General features: G+C 63.1%; 1 protein-coding gene across 1 annotated transcript in view; it reads right to left on the minus strand.

The window, feature by feature from the left end:
* Parvb (parvin, beta) overlaps window positions 1-22,639 on the minus strand; it is a 34,880-nt gene that overhangs the window by 7,938 nt on the left and 4,303 nt on the right. Inside the window, exons 2-9 of the mRNA XM_013035429.1 lie at window positions 19,936-20,025; window positions 19,536-19,606; window positions 16,694-16,796; window positions 15,706-15,846; window positions 14,496-14,611; window positions 12,473-12,531; window positions 9,750-9,769; window positions 2,777-2,838 (exon numbers count right to left, since the gene is read on the minus strand). Coding sequence (XP_012890883.1) covers window positions 2,777-2,838; window positions 9,750-9,769; window positions 12,473-12,531; window positions 14,496-14,611; window positions 15,706-15,846; window positions 16,694-16,796; window positions 19,536-19,606; window positions 19,936-19,981 — 618 coding nt within the window. The 5' untranslated portion in view covers window positions 19,982-20,025. The remainder of the gene's footprint in view (window positions 1-2,776; window positions 2,839-9,749; window positions 9,770-12,472; window positions 12,532-14,495; window positions 14,612-15,705; window positions 15,847-16,693; window positions 16,797-19,535; window positions 19,607-19,935; window positions 20,026-22,639) is intronic.

The raw sequence follows: 22,639 nt of genomic DNA on the forward strand, positions 1-22,639 counted from the left end.
GGGGGGGGAGGGGAGGGAGGAGGTGCCATCAGCGACGGGCACGCGGTGAGCGTGCGCTCAGCGCCCGGGGCCGGGCAAACCGTCCTCACCCTCTCCTGTCGCCGGAGGTCTGCTGGGTCTGCGCCCCCACCTCCCAGAACGCCGGTGGGGGCCGAGCCCGGACGCACGCACTCCATCACTCCCACCCAGAACTGCTCCAAGGAAATTCTTAGAAACGCCTTTGGGGTCAGGCACGGTGGCTCACCCTGTGATCCCAGCTACTCAGAGGCTGAGATCTGAGGACTGTGGTTCAAAAGCAGGCTGGGCAGGAAAGTCCGTGACACCCTTACCTCCAGTAAACTACTCAAAGTAGCGCTATAGCTTAAGGGGTAGAGCGCTAGCCTTGAGCCAAAGAAGCTCAGGGACAGGGCCCAGGCCCTGAGTTCAAGCCCCAGCACCAGCCCGCGTGCACGCACACGCACACGCACACACACACACTGCACTTTGGACCGGAGGTGTGGCTTAAGTGGTGGAGAGCCAGGGATGAGCAAGCAAGCTAAGTGAGCACAAGCCTCTGAAGTTGAGTCCAGGTCCTATCAATCAATCAATGGATAAACGCCCCTGGCCGGGTGCTGAGGGCTCGGCTCAGCAGTCATCTGAGCCACTCAGGCGGCTGAGACGGGGAGGAGCACAGATTGAAGCCAGTCCAGGTAACCAGCAAAAAGCTGGACCTGGAGGCATGGCTCCAAGGGTAGAACATCAGCCATGAACAAGAAAGCCAAGTGAGAGAGAGACGCCCAAGATCAGGCCCTGGTTCCAACCCCCACACAAAAGAGAAGGAGGGAGGAGGGATGGAGGGAGGCGGAGCAGTCCCCGGGTGTAAGCTTGAGTCGTGGACAGTGCGCACGCTCACAGGACGGCAGGAGGCAGACATAGTTGCCGTCCAGGGGCCTGGGGTCCAGGCCTGGCTGCCCGGGTGCTGCTGGAACGCTCGGTGCCCCGCGCTTGGAGCTGGGACAAGAAGCCCGTGAGGAAGTCTCCAGCGTCTCCAGCGCCTCCCCAGCATCTCCCCAGCGTCTCCAGTGCCTCCCCAGCGTCTCCCCAGCATCTCCCCAGTGCCTCCCCAGCGTCTCCCAGTGTCTCCAGCGCCTCCCAGTGTCTCCAGCGCCTCCCAGTGTCTCCAGCGCCTCCCAGCCTCCCCAGCATCTCCCAGCGTCTCCCCAGCACCTCCCAGCGTCTCCAGTGCCTCCCAGTGTCTCCAGCGCCTCCAGCACCTCCCAGCATCTCCAGTGCCTCCCAGTGTCTCCAGTGCCTCCAGCACCTCCCAGCATCTCCAGTGCCTCCCAGTGTCTCCAGCGCCTCCCAGCGTCTCCCAGTGCCTCCCAGCATCGCCCCAGTGTCTCCAGCGCCTCCCCAGTGTCTCCCAGCGTCTCCAGCGCCTCCCAGCATCTCCAGCGCCTCCCAGCATCTCCAGAGCCTCCCAGCATCTCCAGCGCCTTCCAGCGTCTCCAGCGCCTCCCAGCACCTCCCTGGTGTCTCCAGCGTCTCCAGTGCCTCCCAGCGTCTCCCAGCGCCTCCCCAGTGTCTCCAGCGCCTCCCAGCGTCTCCAGTGCCTCCCAGCGTCTCCAGTGCCTCCCAGCATCTCCCCAGTGTCTCCAGCGCTTCCCAGCGTCTCCAGCGCCTCCCAGCGTCTCCAGCGCCTCCCAGTGTCTCCAGCGCCTCCCAGCGTCTCCAGCGCCTCCCCAGTGTTTCCAGCGTCTCCGGACGTCTCCCAGCGTCCCCCAGTGTCTCCCAGCGGGGCACGCTGCTGCCTGGGGTGGTTCACAAGCAGGCAGGGCTGAGGGGCCACTGGCACTACCTGGGGTGGGAGATGGAGCTGCAGCACTGTTGCCCAGGCTGCACGGCACCACGCCACATGGGCACCACGCCAGGCGGGCACCACGCCGCGCGGGCACCACGCCGCACGGGCACCACACCGCACGGGCACCGGCGGGCTTGAGGCTGCAGTGCTTGAGGAGGGGATGGTGCGAGGGGAGGTGGCAGACCCTGGCCTCATTGGGGGCCCTGCAGTGGGCAGGGAAGGGGGTGCAGGGCTCACACAGGGTGGCGATCTGCCCGTGGCCTGGCACTCAACACACGGCCCTTCCATGCCCGTTTCCCTGGCCGGCAGGCAGCGGGGCCAGGAGGTCAAGGGGGCAGAGCCTCCTCCCGCGTCAGCCCAGCTGGGCCCCAGGGCTGTGCGCACTGTGCTGAAGCCCGGGGACATAAGAAAGCCACCGAGGAGCCACGGGAGCCGGCCAGCCCCTGTGCGCAGGGTGGAGGGGCTCCCCCCGCCTGTGTGCGGGGCAGAGGGGCACCATCCTTCACAGGGAGCTGTCTGTCCTGGCAGACGCTGGCAGCTGCCGGCTGCGGCTCGGCCTCACGGGGTGCATCCTGTGCGGAGCGGCGCCCCAGGCCCGGGGCACGAGGGGCGCGGGCGGCAGGGCTCCCTGCCGGGAGAGGGGCAGGCACCCGCAGACGGCTCTGGGGGCAGGCAGGTGACCACAGCGGGCTGACACGCACGCACACACCTGCACTGGGAATGAGCAGCCGTGAGGTGCCTGACAGGTGCGGGAGGAGATGCACTTAACAGAAGGGGTCACCGAGCGGGAGCGGAGTTAAAGGCGCGCATTCTGTGCACAGGAGTTATATTTCTGGCTGCAGTCGCATGTTGGTCCCCACTGCCAACAGCTCAGATTCACAGCGCATCCACACCTTCCTCCCGAGGGTGCTGGGCCAGGCCCGCGTGGCATCTTACCTTCTTCACGAGGTTCAGCTTGTCCGGGGCGTGGTCAAAAAGCGTGTCGAAGGCGTCCCGCTCTGCAGATGCGTGGATGAGAGGGGGAGAAGGGTTAGGAGGCAGCAGTGCCGCTCTGACCCCGACCGCTGGGATGTGTGCCAATTCCCGACCACGTAGAGCCTGAGTGTGCACTGGTTTTTGCCACGGCCGCAGGCAAGTCTGGCACCAAGCCTGGGCACAAGCAGGGGACACAGCCCACTGTGGAGCAGCCATGGAAGATCAGACCCAGAGATGAGAAGGTGGTGTGTGCGTGTGTGAGCGTGCGCACACGCTGGGCCTGGGTGCTGCCCCTTTGTTTTTCACTAAAGGCTGGCGCTCTGCCACTTGAGCCACAGCTCCGCTTCCACCTCTTTTGGTGGTTCCTGACCGGCTTTGGATCCCAGTCTCTGGAGTAGCTGGGACTACAGGCATGAGCACTTCTGCACCCCCATTCAGCACCCTCCCCCTTGCCAGGCTCAGACCATCCACCCTCCCCAGCAGGCCGGGAGCCAGTGGCTCCCGCCTGTAATCCCAGACACCTGGGGAGCCGAGATGTGAGGATCGAGGTTTGAAGCCAGCCTGGACACCCTCAGGACAGAGCCCATCCACACTCCTGTGGGCTTCCTGTGGGCCACAGAAAGCTCGGCCTCAGCTGCCCTTCCCAGAATTCACTCTCCTGACCAGCTTCCCCGGCCGTGCACACCTGGCCCTGGTCTAACCCCCCTCCCTCCCCAACCCGGGGCAGGTTTTCTTGAAATGATTCTTGACTGGCTCTTTGCTGTCCGCTGAGCCTTTAGCCCCTAGTGGCTGTCTCTGGCTCCAGGACAGAAGGGCTGGCAGTGGTGGTCAGCCACCACCTGGGGACTCCGGGAGCCCTGGGGTGTGCTCTGAGGACAAGGCTGACAGGGGTCAGAGGTGAGGATGGGCGGGGCTGCGTGAGGGAGGGGAGGAGCACGGAAGACGAGCCCAGTGGCGGGAGAGGAAGCGGTGGAGAGATACTGGCCAGGCTTTCTCCCCACCCCGGCCCCAAGACCAGGTGCGGGGCAGCAGGGCGGGAGGCCGCTCCTGCCAGCCCAGCCCTCCGGCCCCTGCCTTAGCCTGGGGTGGGGGGAGGGAAAGAAGGCACCTGCGTGTTGCACACGTGTGCACACGTGCACATGTGTGTGGCCTGGTGTGTGCACACGTGGGGGGGAGGGGCTGTGGGGCCCCGGGGACCCCAGGCCGCCGCTCCTCCCCCAGCAGCAGATGTAAATTATTCTCCAGCCCCTGTAAGTCAGATTATCCTCCCCAAGACAGCTGTTCAGGGGCGAAACGGCAGCTAAGTCCCCATGAGCCATCGCAAACTTTCAAAGCCGCTTAAGCAAAGCCTGACGTCAGTGGTAAATTTAGCTGGGCCACCGCTGGGGGGTGGACTCAGCCTCACGGGGGGGCGGGGGGGGGGGGGGGGGGGGGGGGCGCGCGGTCCTGCGAACCTTGGCCATGGCTCACCTGCACCCAGGAGATCGGCTGGGATGGGGGCGCTCTGGCTGCAGAGTCTGGGTCAGGCCCTGGGGAAGGCCAGGCTGGGGGATGGGCAGGGCAAACTGGAGGTACAGTCCCGTGGGGCCAGGGCCAGGCCGACTGGGGTCCTGGGATCGCCAGATAGGACGCACACTCGTGCTCGCTCCTCATGGGGACCGTGGAAAACTGTCTCCATGTCTGGCCCCAGAGCCCGAGGCTCCTGGCTTTTCTTGCAGAGCAGGAAGCTGGCCGCGCTTGGGGACGGCCACCACACCAGGCAAAGGGCAGCTGTCTGTCACAGCTGACATGATGGCCTGGCCACATCCCCTCCCAGGACCCAGAGGTCCGAAGGGGTGGGGGTGCCCCGGGAGGGCGGGCCTTGGCCTCAGAGCTCTCCAGCTGCTGTGAGAAGCAGGGAAGGAAGGCATCACAGGCAGAAGAAACAATGTGCCGGGTCCTCAACAGCTCAGCGTTGCCAGGCCCCAGGGGCTCACGCGGGAAACCCCAGCTGCTCAGGAGGCTGAGATGTGAGGATCCCGGTTCAAAGCCGGCCCGGGCAGGAAGGTCAGTGAGACTCTTATCTCCAAGGAACCACCAGAAAACCTTGCTCAAGAGCAAGGTGACCAGTGAGGGAGGCCGGCGGGGCCAGCACTGACCAAGCAAGGTGACCAGTGAGGGAGACTGGCGGGGCCAGCGCTGACCGAGAGCAGAGTGACCGGTGAGGGAGGCTGGCAGGGCCTGCACTGACCGAGCAAGGTGACCAGTGAGGGAGACTGGCGGGGCCAGCGCTGACCGAGCAAGGTGACCAGTGAGGGGCCAGCGCTGACCGAGAGCAGAGTGACCGGTGAGGGAGGCTGGCAGGGCCTGCACTGACCGAGCAAGGTGACCAGTGAGGGAGACTGGCGGGGCCAGCGCTGACCGAGCAAGGTGACCAGTGAGGGAGGCCGGCGGGGCCAGCACTGACCGAGAGCAGGGTGACCAGTGAGGGAGGCTGGCGGGGCCAGCACTGACCAAGCAAGGTGACCAGTGAGGGAGGCCAGCGGGGCCAGCGCTGACCGAGCAAGGTGACCAGTGAGGGAGGCTGGCGGGGCCAGCGCTGACCGAGCAAGGTGACCAGTGAGGGAGGCTGGCGGGGCCAGCGCTGACCGAGAGCAGAGTGACCAGTGAGGGAGGCTGGCGGGGCCAGCACTGACCAAGCAAGGTGATCAGTGAGGGAGGCCAGCGGGGCCAGCGCTGACCGAGCAAGGTGACCAGTGAGGGAGGCTGGCAGGGCCTGCACTGACCGAGCAAGGTGACCAGTGAGGGAGACTGGCGGGGCCAGCGCTGACCGAGCAAGGTGACCAGTGAGGGAGGCCGGCGGGGCCAGCGCTGACCGAGAGCAAGGTGACCAGTGAGGGAGGCCGGTGGGGCCAGCACTGACCAAGCAAGGTGACCAGTGAGGGAGGCCGGCGGGGCCAGCGCTGACCGAGCAAGGTGACCAGTGAGGGAGGCTGGCGGGGCCAGCACTGACCAAGCAAGGTGACCAGTGAGGGAGGCCGGCGGGGCCAGCGCTGACCGAGAGCAAGGTGACCAATGAGGGAGGCCGGCGGGGCCTGTCCTATGGTAGGGTCAGCCGCCGGGGCCTTGGCATCAGGTCAGTTTTTTTATTTCTGTGCAGTGCTGGGGCTTGAATTCAGGGTCCAGGCACTGGTCCTTGGCTTTTTCCCTCACAGCTGCACTCTACCACTTGAGTCATGACGCTACTTCCAGCGTTTTGCTGGTTAATTGGAGATAAGAGCCTCGTGGATTTTCCTGCCTGGGCTGGCTTTGAACTTTGCTCCTCAGATCTCAGCTTTCTGAGTGGCTAGGATTAAGGTCTTGAGCCGCCAGCACCGGGCTAGGGCAGGGTCTGGAGCAGCCAGGCTGGCAGGAATGGGGAGATGGGAAGGGGAGAGGCTAGAGGACCCCGTGCCCCTGTCCTGACAGCTCAGGGAGGACTCAGCCCGAGCCAGCGCCGGCGGAGGAGGGGTGCCTTCCACTCAAGAGCAACCAGCAGAGCCGTTGTCATGGAGATCAGGCTACAACCTGGGCTCCCAAGAGGGAGAGAAAAGCCTGCTTGGGGGTGGGGAGGGAATGCACCTGCCACAGCCCCGGGATGCGGCCGGCGTGGAGCTCAGAGCGGCACAGGAGAAAGCAGGGGCCCAGCAAAGCCTGAAGGCAGCCTTTAGCCCAGGAGGGTCTGCCTGGAGTTCCAGAGGCTTCCGGAAGCTCCGACGGCTCCTGCCTGCAGACCCCGCCACAGAGGGCCCAGGCCACCGGCAGGACGCTCCAGCCCGCAGGACACGTCACAGAGCTGGGGCGCAGGATGGGGAGGGGTGCCATCCATCCCACTGCCCCAGCCTGCCAGGTGCACACAGGAAGGCCGGCGTGCACAGTCACAGCCATGAGCACACACACACACACACACGCAGGCCGGCGTGCGCAATCACCGCCATGAGCACACACACACACACGCAGGCCGGCGTGCGCAATCACCGCCATGAGCACACACACACACACACACACACGCAGGCCGGCGTGCGCAATCACAGCCATGAGCACGCACATGCACGCACACACACGCAGGCCGGTGTGCGCAATCACAGCCATGAGAGTGTGCACACACACACACACAGGCCAGCATACACAATCACAGCCATGAGAGCGTGCACACACACACACGCAGGCCGGCGTGCGTAATCACAGCCATGAGAGCGTGCACACACACACACGCAGGCTGGCGTGCGTAATCACAGCCATGAGCATGCACGTGCACACACACACACGCAGGCCGGCGTGCGTAATCACAGCCATGAGAGCATGCACACACACACACACACAGGCCGGCGTGCGTAATCACAGCCATGAGCACACACGGACGTGTACACGTGTTCACACACGTGTGCACAAACACACAGGCTGGTATGTGCAATCACAACCATGAGCACGCACAGACGTGTGTTCACACGCGTGCACACACACACAGGCTGGCGTGTGCAATCACAGCTATGAGAGTGCGCACACACACACACGCAGGCTGGCGTGTGCAATCACAGCTATGAGAGCGTGTACACACACACACGCAGGCCGGCGTGCACAATCACAGCCATGAGCACACACACACACAGGCTGGCGTGTGCAATCACAGCTATGAGAGCGTGTACACACACACACACGCAGGCCGTTGTGCGCAATCACAGCCCATGAGCACGCACGGACGTGTGCACGTGTTCACACACGTGTGAACAAACACACAGGCTGGTATGTGCAATCACAACCATGAGCACGCACAGACGTGTGTGTTCACACGCATGCACACACATGCAGGCTGGCGTGTGCAATCACAGCTATGAGAATGTGCACCCGTGTGAGCATGTTCACACACGCGCGCGCACACACACGCAGGCTGGCGTGTGCAATCACAGCTATGAGAATGTGCACCCGTGTGAGCATGTTCACACACGCGCGCGCACACACACGCAGGCTGGCGTGTGCAATCACAGCCATGAGAATGCGCACACACACACACATGAAGGCTGGCGTGTACAATCAGTCTTGAGCACACGCACGCACAAGCCACCCTGAGCATGATGACTGCAGCGGCAAGCCTGCCGGGTGGAGTACAGGAGCCAGCAGATGCCAGTTCAGGGTGGGGGGGTCGATGTCAAGTGACAACCCCCCAGAGCTGAGGGCGTGAGTCACAGAGCCATCTAGAAGGAGTGCGTCTCAGCGGGGCGTGCTCACAGCGCTGGGAGCCCCAGGCTGGTCTGTACACTTGGGGGAGAGGAGCCAGGCAGGAGGAGGCTGTCTGGGGTCCCCACAGGGCTATGGGCGAAGCAGATTGTTTAGGGGCACTTTAGGCCCCCCAACAATGGGATTTGCACCCGCAGATGGAAGAGCAGGCCGAGCCCAGGGCCCAGGGAGGAGCCTGTGCCCCTAGGAGGAGGCGCGGGGTCTGGAGGGCCGTGACCGGGAGCCCTCAGCAAGCAGGGCCCGGCCGAGCCCAGGAGCCCCCCCCCCCCCCCCGTGCCGGTGCTGGTCAGGTCGCTAGGAGACTGTGCAGCCTGCGTCAGAGCGGCGGGGGCGGGACTAATTGCCTGTCACCGGCTAATAGCCTGTTTCAGCTCTCGCGCTGGGTGAAGAGGAGAATAATGCGGGCCGCTCGCTCATGGCCTCAAATGTCCTCGCGCTCCCGTCGCACACCTGGCCGTGGCCCCAGGGCCGCCCCGCGCCTGGGCCCGCAGGGCCCTCCCGAGGCTGCCCGCTCCACCACCCCACGGCCCAGCTCCCCCTCAAGTCCACCAAACTGGAGCCCAGGCTGAGCCACGGACCCCGGAGTCCTGGAGGTGTCCGAGCCTTGCCAGGCTGACCGAGAGGCCTCAAACCAGCCTCCACCTGGACACGTTCAGGGTCGCACGCAGGCTCGTGGCCGCCCCCACCCCACAGGTCACCTCTGGGGACTGTTAATGGATGATACAGATTGAGGGAGTGAGCTGCTTTAAAAAGCATCAGCAGCGCCTCTAACCTTTCCCAGCACTGCCTCAGTCTACCAGAGAGAGCTCGGGCCCACAGAGCTGCTCCAGACCTTTCAAAGAAGCCACGCGCCGGTGGCTCACATCTGTCATCCCAGCTACTCGGGAGGCTGAGATCTGAGGAGCACAGTTCAAAGTCAGCTCAGGCAGGAAAGTCTGAGTGACTCATCTCCAATGAACTGCCAAAAAGCCAGAAGTGAAGCGATGGCTCAGTTGGTAATATTAGCTTTGCGCAAACTCAGGGACAGCATCCAGGCCTTGAGTTCAAGCCCCAGGACTGGCACAACGCGCACACACACACGAATATATGTAGCTCACATATAGTCATGTATTTCACACACACACACACACGTATTCACACACACGTACCCCAAGGGAGTGCCACTGGCCAGGCTGCGGCCCTTGCTCCTGCCCCTGGGGGCAGGGAGCTGACACAGCCGCCACTGCCTTCGCCAGGTCACACAGGGGTGGGGCATGGGTCCCGGCTTTAGCGGGGTGCAGGGTGGGTGACCTGGCCCCTTTGGGAATAGCCCTGACAACTCAGGAATCCAGGCGCGGTCACAGGCTTGGTGAGGCACCGCGGGCACCCTGCTCTGGGCACCGGGCCTGAACTGTCCCCCCACAGGGAGCAGATGTCTGAGCGGCCAGGCCGGTGGCCTGACCGCAGGGAGATCTGCAAAGAGCAGAGGCCTGGGGGGTACTGGGTCCCTCGAGGGACCCTCCTCCCTCCCGGTACCCCACAGTGACAGAGGGGCCTCATCCCCAAAGCTCCCCCTCCCCCCTGCTCCAGGAAAGGACCTGGAGCCCCGCCCCACCCCCCACAGGAGCACGTGAGCCAAGGGCTGCTGGGACAGTGCTGGTGTGCCCAAGACCCTCCAATTGCCTCGGCCCCGGCTACTTACCAAACCTGCCCGTCATCATCCTGCAGAGAGAGAGAGAGAGCGTGCCATCAGGCAGTGACTGGGACCCACCCTGGTGAGCCGACCCCATGCTGGGCAGAGCTGGCCAGGCTCCCACTGTGCTACGCTCTGTGCAGCTCTCATGACGGGCAGAGCACTCGCACGGGTGCCGCCACCCCCTCTTCCCAGGCCCTCTGGAGGGGGTGGGGGTGGGAATGCCAAGGAGGGGCGGGCGCAGCCCGGCAGCCTGGGCACCAGAGGGGCAGCGATGACGGTCCCCGCGCCCGGGTGCTCTGCCCCTGCCCAGTGCTGCCCAGCACCACCAGCAGGCCTGTTCCCCTCCCCAAACCACACTCTGAGCACGCCCCTTGGCTCCATCTTATCTACTGTGTTTACTTGAGCATCTACTATGTGGGCACCAGGGAGACAGACACCCCACAGTGCACCGAGGACAGGGTGTCTCCTAGGCCATTGTTTCTCCCAGGCTGGACACATAGTAGGAGCAGAAAGGAAGCCCTGCACTCCTGCTTAGCCGATCAGAGTGCTTCCTGGAGGAGGGGACCTCATGGCTGCCTCTTGGCCACTAGAAGGGGCCAAGACCAGAGGAGGCGCGCAGGGATGATACCATTAATAACCTAGCAGATCTCTGTGGCTGCAGAGGGGATCATGAGACTGGCGGCCTGGGACAAGCCTGGTGGTGACAAGGGGTGGCGGGGTCCCACTTAGACCAGCCCAAGAGCAAACGCCCCCTCCCAGCCCAGCCCTGATGGCCAGTGGCACCAGCATCAGAGGCTGGCGAAACGACCCAGGTGGTTTCCTGGGTATAGACAAGCAAGGCCCCGTCCCCCCCCCCCCGCTTGTACCCCAGATCCCCTCCGCTGCTCCCCCTGCTGCCGGGTCCCAGCCATGCAGGCAGAGACGACCATCCACCCCACAGTGGTCCTCCGCCCTCCAGGACAAGGCCTGGGGCTCCCTAGGGGCAGTGGGGGAGGGGAGTAGGGAAAGAGGAGCCCTGTGCACTCGTGGGCTGTGGGAGGACTGTGCACTCGTGGGCTGTGGGAGGACTGTGCACTCGTGGGCTGCGGGAGGACTGTGCACTCGTGGGCTGTGGGGAGGACTGTGCACTCGTGGGCTGTGGGAGGACTGTGCACTCGTGGGCTGTAGGACTGTGCACTCGTGGGCTGTGGGAGGACTGTGCACTCGTGGGCTGCGGGAGGACTGTGCACTCGTGGGCTGCGGGAGGACTGTGCACTCGTGGGCTGCGGGAGGACTGTGCACTCGTGGGCTGTGGGAGGACTGTGCACTCGTGGGCTGGAGGACTGTGCACTCGTGGGCTGCGGGAGGACTGTGCACTCGTGGGCTGTGGGGGCTGTGAGGCCGTACCCTTGCCTCTGCTGGCCCCAGGGCCACTCCACAGCTTCAGGCAGCGTGCACATGCGTGCACACGCGCACCCGCGTGGCTGGTGTCTGGGTCGGCCCATGTGTGAAAGGCCTCACGGGGCTTCAGAACCCCGTCATTAAGCCCTGGCTGGAGCTAGGGGTTCGGCGGAGACCACGGCCGTGCCTCCTCTGAAGTGGGTTTTATGCGTGGACATTTCACCCCTTTAGGGGTGTCCTGACGGCTCCAGAAGCCACACAATATGCCCGCAGCTTTGCTGATTTCAAGAGGGGTGCAGTTTTTTAGATGTCTTTAAAAAAAAAACTAACTAAAAAAGACATGCCCTGGCTTTTCCTAACAGACCAGAGATGCTGGCTTAGTGATGTCTGCCAAAGAAAAGTTCTAGTTGGAAAGTTCTGGAAAGTGTGAGGTAGCCAGCCAAGGGGAGGGACGGCAGCAGTGGGTCACCGAGCTGGGCGCACCCCTCCCGCCCACCTGCCCGCATGGCCCCTCCCCTGCACAGGTACCGAACCAAAACGCCTTGGAAAGTTGCTCGGTTCTAATGTGGAAACAGAGAGAGAGAGAGGGAGAGAGACAGAGAGAGACACAGAGACAGAGACAGACAGACAGACAGAGACACAGAGACAGAGACACAGACAGAGAGAGACAGAGAGACAGACAGAGACACAGAGACAGAGAGACAGAGAGAGACACACACAGAGAGAGACAGAGAGACAGAGAGAGACAGAGACAGACAGAGAGACACAGAGAGAGACAGAGAGACAGACAGACAGAGAGAGACACAGAGACAGAGACACAGACAGAGACAGAGAGACAGAGACAGAGACAGAGAGACAGAGAGAGACACACACAGAGAGAGAGACAGAGAGACAGAGAGAGACAGAGAGACACAGAGAGAGACAGAGAGACAGACAGACAGAGAGAGACACAGAGAGACAGAGAGACAGACAGAGAGAGACACAGAGACAGAGAGACACAGAGAGAGACAGAGAGACAGAAAGAGAGAGAGGGAGAGAGACAGAGAGACACAGAGAGAGAGACACAGAGAGAGACAGAGAGACAGAGACAGAGACAGACAGAGAGACAGAGACAGACAGAGAGACACAGAGAGAGACAGAGAGACAGACAGAGAGACACAGAGACAGACAGACAGAGACAGAGACAGAGAGAGAGAGAGCGCCCCAGGAGGAAGGAGAGCCAGGTGCGGGGTGTGGCCCATGAAAGCGCATTTAAGTTAAGGGGTCCCAGGGGCAGGCCGCCCTGGGCCACGTCCCACCCCCAGGGCCTTGCTGGGGCAGCCGGCGGCCCAGGGCAGGGGTTCACTCACTCTGTGGTTGTGGTCAGCTCCTCTGAGACGTGGCTGGAATGCAGGAGGCCTTCCCGCTTCTGAAAACCCCAAAAACACAGATAAACACCCAGACACGCCGGCAGGGCAGCGGTGAGGATGCAGGGGTCACGGGCAGGCTGGCGGGGGGGGGGGGGCTGGCGCAGAGGTCCTGGGGCTGGAGTCCCTTTGAGATGGGGACAGCAGGATGAAGGGGTGCCCGGTGCCTGCCCCATGCCCGGGCACAGGTGCAACCCGCACCCGGGACCAGCCCCCCACCCTTCCCCCTTCTCCCACTCCCCAGGGAATGCTGGGACACCGGGGAGACGCAGGGAGACAATTCACTGACGTGGGAGTGGACGGGTCCCCAAACCCAGCCAGGGACCAGACACGGGAACAGACAAAGGTCACGGGGCCTGGGACGGTCCACGCCCCCGGGAGCTCAGCGAAGCCACTGCCGCCGTAGCCAGCGGCTCTGCAGAACTTCCTGATGGTGGGCCGCTCACTTCCTGTGAGGGAGCCTCGCACAGACGCTGCCCAGGATGGGGGTGGGCCTCCTCCCTCCCCTCCCACTGCCTGGGCAGGGAGAACTCTCGTGGGAAGTGATAGCCGGGCGCAAACACCCGCTCAGGGCCCCAGTCCTGATGGAGCAAAGCCCAGAGGAAGAGCCCACAGACATGCTCTTCGCGGCACACGGTCAAGGTTCACCAGGCATTTGAAGTGCCACAGGGGGATCACCTCAGCACTGTGAAATCACCACCCACCGCGGCCACGCTGGACAGACGTGGCCTTCAACCATCCATCCACCAAAACTCCCTGCCTCGTTTCCCTGGCTCAGACCAGGCAGCTGGCCCCCGGGGCAGGGGGAGGCGGGGGGGGGGGCAGCTCTGGGGAACCCTCCCCCAGGGTTCAGGCTGGCCAGCCCCTCCCTCCTGGCTTCCTTCTCCTAGGGGTAAGGCCTAAGGAATCCGATGACCTGGTCAAGAGAGACGGAGAGAGCCGGAAAGAGCTTGAGGGGCAGGCCGACTTTCCACACAAGCCCAGAGATGATCTTGGCCCCAACTCCAAGCTGAAAGGAAATCCCCCATCCCCTGGGCCTGCACACAGGGGGTTCAGGAACCCGAGTTCCCACATGTCCTCTCCCGGCTGGCTGCCTGGGAACCGGCCCCAGGGCCCGCGTTGCCCCCCCCCCCGGGATCACACACACACACACACACACACTCACACACACACACACACACGTGTCCCCAGGAGGACGGAGGAATGACTGGCCACACGGCCTGGTGCAGGGAAGGGCCTTCCCGCCAGGTCACAGAGGAGCCAGTGTGGCCTCAGAACACAGCCCAGCCAGGGCCTTCCCAGGCCACGGAGACCACGGCACTGGGACGCTCAGAACCCACAGGAAGGCTGCGGCCAGATGCTTCCAGTAAAACACACATCCAGCCTCCTGGCGCAAGCTCAGCCACCGGCGGGTGTGGCATCTGTTTGCCTGCTGGTAAAACTGCCCCAGGAACCCCGGGTGCAGAGCCCCCCCCCCCCCGTGCTTCGAGGTGAGGAGAAAGGCTGATGGAGGCAGACCTACTTCTGACGCATCAGTCAGGCGCCAAGTCCTGGCTCCATTCCTCCCGTACATCAAGAGAAATGAACCTCAAAAAAAAAAGAAAGAGAGCCTGGGGCTCTTGGGTAAGAGCTTTAATGTGGGGCGCATCTCATCCTGCGGCTCTCAGCCCCTCTGGTGAGGAAAGAGACACTCAAGATGGCTGGATTCCCACGAGCTGGCTTTGGAAAGACACGAGCGTTCTTTTCAAAACCCTGGGAAATGAAACCTTAACTCTCCAGCCTCAGAAAATCAATGCTATTGTCCCAGCTCCACCGTTTATCTGGAAGCCAGGGCGAGATATAAATTGCAAGAGGGGACAACGAAGGTAGGCTCTTGGGGGGGGAGGGGGAGGGAAAGAAGTAACAGGAGAAGAAGGCCGTCTGTCCGTCTGCCCGTCTGTCCCCACCGGCACGCCCAGGCACTCACCCGCACCACCACCACCTGCACTGCCACTCTCTCCGGGAGGCGGATTGGTGCCCGGAAGTGCATGGCCAGGGCCACCAGCAGGTGCAGGATGGACACCAGGTTCTTCCCGTGGACGGCTGGCAGCAGGGGAAGGACGAGGGTGCATCAGGCAAGGTCTCCTGGACGGACGCAGGGCAGCCCCAGAGGCCAGGACGGAGCAGGCCGGCCCGCCGAGAACCAGACCCCCGACCCCTGAATCTATTTCTAGCTTCTAATGTTGCTCTGTGGGGCAAAGGTGACTCCTGCAATCACTTTTAAAAGCATCGTGCTTTTTTAAGAGCTGGAAAGTGGGGGCCCAAGAGGGAAGGACGGGTTGTGGCCGAGTACCTGTCACAAGGATGGGACACTGGGTCTGACGCTGAGCAATCAGCCCCCCACCTCCCACCCCGGTTGGTGGGTGAGGGTGACCCCTGCGCAGAGATGCCAGGTGTTAACCCCTGCACCACCAGGTTGGCCCTGGCTGCTTCTCACCCCCCGGCCCCGCCCCCCCAGGTTCTATCAGCAGCAGCACACAGGCTCCGGTGGCTCATGCCTGCAATCCCAGCCACTCTGAAGGCTGAGATCTGAGGACGGTGACTCAAAGTCAGCCCAGGCAGGAAAGTCTTCCAGACTCTTATCTCCCATTAACTAGCAAAAAGCCGAGGCGGAGCTGTGGTTCAAGTAGGAGAGGGCCAGCCTTGTGTGAAAAAGCTTGGGGACAGTGCCCAGGCCCAGAGTTCAAGCCCCAGCACCCCTGGGCAGAGCTTTAGTTTACAAGGCCCTCACTACCCCACTCATGGCCCCGTAATCCAGGAAGGCAGGCTAGCTCCACCCAAGGTCTCATGCCAAGGAATCGGGGTCGAGCCAGGTCCCTGCCCCACAGCCCAGAACTCGGCCCCAGAACCCCAAGTTCCTCAAGGCCAGCAAAAGCCCTGTGCGGTCGGGGGGCGGGGGGCTGAGAACAGCCACCTCTCCCTGTGCAGTGTCAGAGCTGGAGTGTGATGCCGCAGCCTCTGAGCCCGAGGCTGGCGGTCACCGGTGGCGCAGCTCGCCTGGGCTGGGCGGAACCCTCCCTGACCTGCCCAGCACCCCGGGGGACACGGCAGGTGCTGTCCCTGCAGTGGCGCTTGCTCGCCGTCCTCCCTCCCCACGGCTGCCCTCGGTGACGGAGGAGTGACCCCCCAGCTCTCACAGTCCACGCTCCAGCGCAGGGCCCAGCCGTGGGGCCGCAGCAGGTCCTGCACGGCTTCCAGAACCGTCTGTAGCTTCTGCTTCTGTCCTATCTCGGACTGGGTCACCTCGGCCACGTTCAGCTTGCAATCTGCCAGCTTTTCTGCAAGAAGGACGGGGCGGGGTGAGGACACCCCGGGGGCCCCCCAGGGTTAGAGATTGATGCCACAACCACCAAGGTCTTAGATGCAGCAAGGAGAACGGGAGCCGTTTCCAAGAGAACCACCGCATTCGATCAGCGCCGCAAGTGGACGACCAGAGCCCCGAGGCCAGCTCCTGCCAGCTTCCCAGGGAGGGGACATGGGGTGGCTTCAGCATCCCCCTCCCTCAGGACCAGCGTGCTGATGCCAGAGCATGGGCAGCACGGGTGTCCAGCCGGGCCAGGCCTAGAACCGCATCCCACCCTCGGCCCATGGCTTAGGAGAGGCGTCGCCGCCCCCAGCCCCCAGCATCAGGCGGGCAGCCCCAGGCCACCAAGACAACGCCTGCGGGGTGAATCCTGACTCCACAGCGTCCCCCACGCGGCCCGAGAAGGCCAGGCGACAGACGTGTCACCCCGTGGAAGGTGCTTGGAGCAGAGCCAGGCGCCAGAGCACGCTGCCAGGCTGGGCTGCGCTCAGAGTCCTCACCCGGAGCCCGCCTTTTCATTCACGCACCCCCACCCCCTCCCTCCCTCTTCATCCATTCATTCATCCCTGAGCCCTCCCCTCATTCATTCATTCATTCCAGAGCTCATCCCTTCCGGGTTACAGGTGAGGTGAGCTCAGGCCTTGGTCCTTGGCAGGGCCGGGCACGGGTTCTGAGAGCCACTGCGCCACCAGGCAGGACCGCAACGGGATTCACAGATTCCTCGTCCCACACCCGCTCTCAGCAGGAAGAGGAAAGCGCGCCCGCAGCAGGTGTGCGGGGCAGCCGAGGGGCAGGAGGCCCGAGGGCCCAAGGACACTCACCCAGGAGCTTCTGGAGCACCTGCCCGTCATACAGGTCCTCCTCCAGCTGCTTCACGATGATCCTCTCCTCCGCCAGCACGTCATTGATCCAGTCCAGCAGGGTCTGCGTGGAGGCAGGCATGGGCCATGCGGCAGGAGGGAGGGCGTGGGGACAGGAGAGAGGACGTGGGGACAGGAGGGAGGGCGTGGGGACGGGAGGGAGGACGTGGGGACGGGAGGGAGGGTGTGGGGACGGGAGGGAGGACGTGGGGACAGGAGTGAGGACGGGGGGGAGGACGTGAGGATGTGGGGACGGGAGGGAGGACGTGAGGACAGGAGAGAGGACGTGGGGACGGGAGGGAGGACGTGGGGATGGGAGGGAGGGCGTGGGGACGGGAGGGAGGACATGAGGACAGGCAGACAGGCGTGGGGACAGGAGGGAGGGCGTGGGGACGGGAGGGAGGACGTGGGGGCAGGAGGGAGGACGTGGGGACGGGAGGGAGGACGTGGGGATGGGAGGGAGGACATGAGGACAGGCAGACAGGCGTGGGGACAGGAGGGAGGGCGTGGGGACGGGAGGGAGGACGTGGGGGCAGGAGGGAGGGCATGAGGACAGGCAGACAGGCGTGGGGACAGGCCATGAGCAGCACACCTGCCATCACTGTGACAGTCACCACGCAGCCTGGTGGCCACAGGACAAGACGAGTGCCCCTCCATCTATACCAGATCAGAGTGGGGCGACCCCCCCGAGACCCAGGAGCCCTGGCGAGAACAGGTGGACCTGCTCTTCCTCCTGGGATGATGGGCAGTGGGGTGCTTGGGGCACGGGGTTTGTGGACCCCCTGGACATAGGGTGGACATGAGTGCTGCTGTCCAACAGGACAGAAGACCCCGGAGTCCCCACACACACATGCACACGCACACACACACACAGGAAAGAAGACCCCGGAGTCACACACACACACATGCACACGCACATACACACACACACGCACACACACACAGAGGAAAGAAGACCCCGGAGTCCCCTACACACACACATGCACACACACACACACGCACACGCACACACACACACAGAGGAAAGAAGACCCCAGAGTCCCCCACACACACACATGCACACACACATACATTCACGCATGCAGGCACACACACAGGAAAGAAGACCCCGGAGTCCCCCCCACACACACATCACACACACAACGCACGCACGCACGCACGCACGCACGCACTCACGCACACACTCACACACCGCCTCGATCTCTGACCTGGTACAAACACAAACACAAAAACAACCACAGAAAGATCAGAACCGCACTCCACGCCGCCCTGAGCGCGGCCCAGGCGCTGGCCTCTGGGCCCTGGGTCCTTATCGTGGTCCACAAATCTGCTCCTAGCACAGCCTGGGCCATTATTTTCAGGGCCGGGCAATGCCTCTGACATGGTTTGTGATGAGCATACCGCGCTCTATCATGGACTGTCCACCAGCCTGCTTCAAACTGAATAAAAAATCACTGCTCCTCTCCATCCTTCTGAAATAGAATCGGGACCTGCGGCCCGTCCCCCGGAGCTGTGACAGTTATGTTTTAATCAGGTCCAGAGTCCTGGCTGAGGAAGCCATGGGACTGTGGGCCCACTGCAGGAAGCCGGAGGTGGAGGCAGGAGAGGAAAGGGGCTGGGGATGGGGCCAGGAGGCTGACGGAGGCCGGAGAGACAGGAGGCTGGAGGCAGATAGAGGCCAGGGACAGGAGAGGCAGGAGGCTGGAGGGAGGCAGGAGAGGCAGGAGGCTGGAGGGAGGCAGGAGAGGCAGGAGGCAGGAGAGGTAGGAGAGGCAGGAGGCAGGAGAGGCAGGAGAGGCAGGAGAGGTGGGAGGGAGGCAGGAGAGGCAGGAGAGGCAGGAGGCTGGAGGGAGGCAGGAGAGGCAGGAGGCAGGAGAGGTAGGAGAGGCAGGAGGCAGGAGAGGCAGGAGGCAGGAGAGGCAGGAGAGGCGGGAGGGAGGCAGGAGGCTGGAGGGAGGCAGGAGGCTGGAGGCTGGAGGGAGGCAGGAGGCTGGAGGGAGGCTGGTCACACTGGCTACTGCACTGCCTCCACTTCAGCCAGAAATCACATCGTTGCAGCCGACTTTCTTCCAGGCAACGAGAGGAGAAAATCAGGACTTGCAGGTGGGAGCAGCTGTGTCTGGTGGGGTGGGGTGGCGGCCTGTGGTCCGCTCGGAGGCACCCAGCCTCAGCCTGAGCCCCCGCCCTGCCCTGCCCCGCAGGGGCTCTGCTCCACCCTGCTCTGGTCAGTCTGTGGCCACTCGGCCTCCTACAGTGACCCACCACGGGTAAGAGTGCAGCCCACACGCCAGGCGCGGGGCTCCAGCTGTCATCCCAGAGACTCAGGAGGCTGCGATCTGAGGACCGAGGTTCAAAGCCAGCCCAGGCAGGAAAGTCCGGGAGACTCTCATCTCTAATTATCCACCGGAAAACCAGAAGTGGAGCTGTAGCTCAAGTGGTAGAGCACACTAGCCCTGGGCAAAAAAGCTCAGGGACAGCACCCAGGCCTAGAGTTCAAGTCCCAGGACCAAAACACACACACACACACACACACACACACACACACACACACACACACACACACACACACACACACACACACACACACAATATCAACCAATCAAAATTTCAAAAAGCCAAAATCAGCTAGAGGCATGGCAAGTGTGAGGTCTTGAGTTCAAATCCCAATCTGGTCAAAAAACAGAAAAGCAGAACCAGCCGGCCAGGGGCCAGGGCGGGGTCGGCCTCCTCCAGGAGCAGCCCAGGCCGGTGGCCCGCCCTGTACGAAGGCCCAGAACAGGCCCCCGGTGCCAGACGCCCTCACCTTGACCAGCTCCTTGAACTTGGGGTCCTCACGAGACACAGGGTCGATCATGGTGCGCTCCTCATTCTCCTCTGCGGGACCAAAGACCACAGCTGGTCTCCTCCCGCCCAGCCGCCGCGGAGACCCCACACAGCCCGGCAGGGACAGGAGGCCACAAACCAGAAGTGGAACCGTGGTTCAAGTGGTAGAGCACAGCCTTGAGCAAAAACAGCTCAAAGACAGTGCCAGGCCCTGAGTTCAAGCCCCAGGAGGGGCACTCCCAGGATAGAAACCTGTCAGAGAGGGCTGGCGTCTCCGTGAGCCTCAAACATGACTCCCCCAAGGCCTGAAGCTTAATGTCCCCTGTAGGGTCCCACCCCAAGCCACGGGCCCCAGGAAGGCTGGGCCAGCCGGGCAGTACCAAGCTGGGTGTCTTCCGGGTGGACGTCCACCGCAGCCGGGGACATCGGGGCGTTGATGGCGCTCTTGCCTTCTTCCTGCAGGTCGCTCACTGCCGGGCACAGAGGAGGGAGGTGGCGTCAGGTGGAGGGAGGGACCAGCCTCCAAGGCTGTGAACTCATGTTTTCCACAAGCAGGGTCTCCGTTCCCCACACCGGTCAGTGAGGACCAAGTATCTTGGTCAGTGTCCCCTCTCCCGCTGCATCCCAGCCTCGCCCAGCCCTGCCCCACGCTGCCAGGCTCCGCGTCACATATGAACACCGTCAGGATCACCATGTTGCCCCTGTGCTCCCCACTCCAGACCATTTCCAGCTTGTTTTTTTTGTCAGTTGTGGGACTTGAACTCAGGGCCTGGACACTGTCCTGCAGCTCTTCAGCTCAAGGCGAGCACTCTACCACTTGAACTATAGCACCACTTCCGATTTTCTGGAGGTTAGTTGGAGATAAGAGTCTCACGGACTTTCCTGCCTGGGCTGGCTTTGAACCATGATCCTCAGATAGCCTCCTGAGTAGCTAGGATTACAGGCGTGAGCCACCAGCGCCTGGCTCTATTTCCAGCTTTTAAGAAACACTCCTTTTCTTTTTGGTCTGTGTGTGCTGGTGCTGGGGCTTGAGCTCGGGGCCTGGGCACGGTCCCTAAGCTTTTTTACTCAACACTGGCATGCTACCACTTGATCCACAGCTCCACTTCCAGCTTTTTGGTGGTTAAGTAGAGATATCACAGACATTCTTGCCTGGGCTGGCCCTGAACTGTGATCCTCACATCTCAGCCTCTGGTATTACAGGCGTGACGCAACCGGCTCAGCAAATACACCTGAATATGTTTGCCCAGAAAAACCTCCGGGGTTCCTCCCAACCAACATGGCATTCTATGATTCTCCCTGAACCCCACCAGCCCTGCCCTTCTGCTCCTGCTGAACACATGGACCAAGACACAGAGGCCTCTAAAGGCTTCTGGAAGCTTCCAACCCCATCTGGGGTGCTCCCAGGACACAGCTCTGAGCCCGCCCTTAGGGACGGCGGCCAGCTCTCTGTCCCTCACAAGGACAATGACAGCAGGGCACCAGGACACCCACTCCTCCAACATCGGCAGAGAAAGGAAGACATAACCACAGGATCTACTGACAGAGAGACAACGAAGCAGAATGTGTGGACGCTGCCTGTGGAATACTATTTGGCCCTGAAAGGGGAAGGGAATTCTGATAAATGCTGCAGCCTGGGTGTGCCCTGAGGAGACCACGCCAGGTGAATGGAGCCACACGCACAGACAAAGCCGGCCATGCTGGACGGGGAGGGTGCGGGAGTGGGTACCCAGCCTCACCTCGGCCCCGACCGCCCGCCCTCCCAGACCACGCCAGGTGAATGGAGCCACACGCACAGACAAAGCCGGCAGCGCAGTGAACAGGAGCAGAGGTGCATGCTGGACGGGGAGAGTGCGGGAGTGGGTATCCAGCCTCACCTCGGTCCCGCCCGCCCGCCCTCCCAGACCAAACACTCACGTCCCAGGACCAGACCCAAGCGCGGACCAGGGCAGATGCCCTGGCTCAGCCCTCCCTGTTCCCCCCATGCGTCCACCCCGCCCCCAGACAATGCAGCGCCCTCCGGACCCCCTACCGACCCCAGCCTGCGAGCCAGGTGCCCCCACCCCACAGGGTCTCCTAATAAACCTGCGCTGGTGTGGCCCCCAGACAATGCAGCGCCCTCCGGACCCCCTACCGACCCCAGCCTGCGAGCCAGGTGCCCCCACCCCACAGGGTCTCCTAATAAACCCACGCTGGTGCGGCCCGGCCTCCTTTCTCGCCTCCTTCTCCTTTCTCAGCCTAACAGATGGCAGCCACGGCTGTGAACAAAACCTGGCTTTATCCCCGCACGGCGGCCTTTAAAATGGCAAACATGCACGGCTATGTGGATTTGCCCAGAATATGAAGAAAGTGGGGGCCGCCCTCACCGCCTTCCCGCCGAGGCCGGGCCCGCCCCAGGGCACTGCGGCCGGCCTCCACCGCCGGTCCTCCTGCCCCGGCCCCCCGGGAGCCAGGATGGCAGGAGTACACCTGAAACACCCTGGACACCGGGCCCACCGTGCAGGACTGAGGACCAGCCCCCCAAACCCCTCCAAACCCACTGGGCTGAATGGGAGAAACATCCTCAGGAGAGAGGAGGAGGAGGAAGGGGAGGAGGAGGAAGGAAGAAGGGGAAAGGAGAGGAAGGAGAGAAAGAGGAATGAGAGAAGGGGCAGGAGGAGGGAAGGAGAAAAGGAAAGTGGGGGGCAGGGGAGAGGGGAGCAGGTGGGAGACAATGTCCCCCACTTGGTCACAATGTGACCTTTGGCATCCTTGCCAGCCTGTGCTCTGCTTGAGCATCTGCTGTGTGCGGGGCGGGGGAAGGACACGCTGGCCTCAGCCCCCCCATGTGGGGGTGGCAGGCCCACACCCCGCTGTCCGGAAGCCCCCAGGATGCTCTGCGTCCCCGCCCAGCGCGCGCCTCCCCAGCCCCTGCGGCCCTCTCCTTCCTGACCCCCGCCCCACCCCCTTCTCACACACAGTAGGTCTAGAGTCCTGGAGGAGACCCGAGTGAGCACAGAGATCCCAGCACCCAGCTGCTGGCCTGGCACCACAGTGGCCTTCACTGCTCTGTGCCTCAGTTTCCCAAGATAGCAGAATCTGGGT

This window comes from Dipodomys ordii, unplaced genomic scaffold, assembly GCF_000151885.1.
Source record: "Dipodomys ordii isolate 6190 unplaced genomic scaffold, Dord_2.0 Scaffold211, whole genome shotgun sequence".
In the NCBI taxonomy this organism is placed as follows: Eukaryota; Metazoa; Chordata; class Mammalia; order Rodentia; family Heteromyidae; genus Dipodomys; species Dipodomys ordii.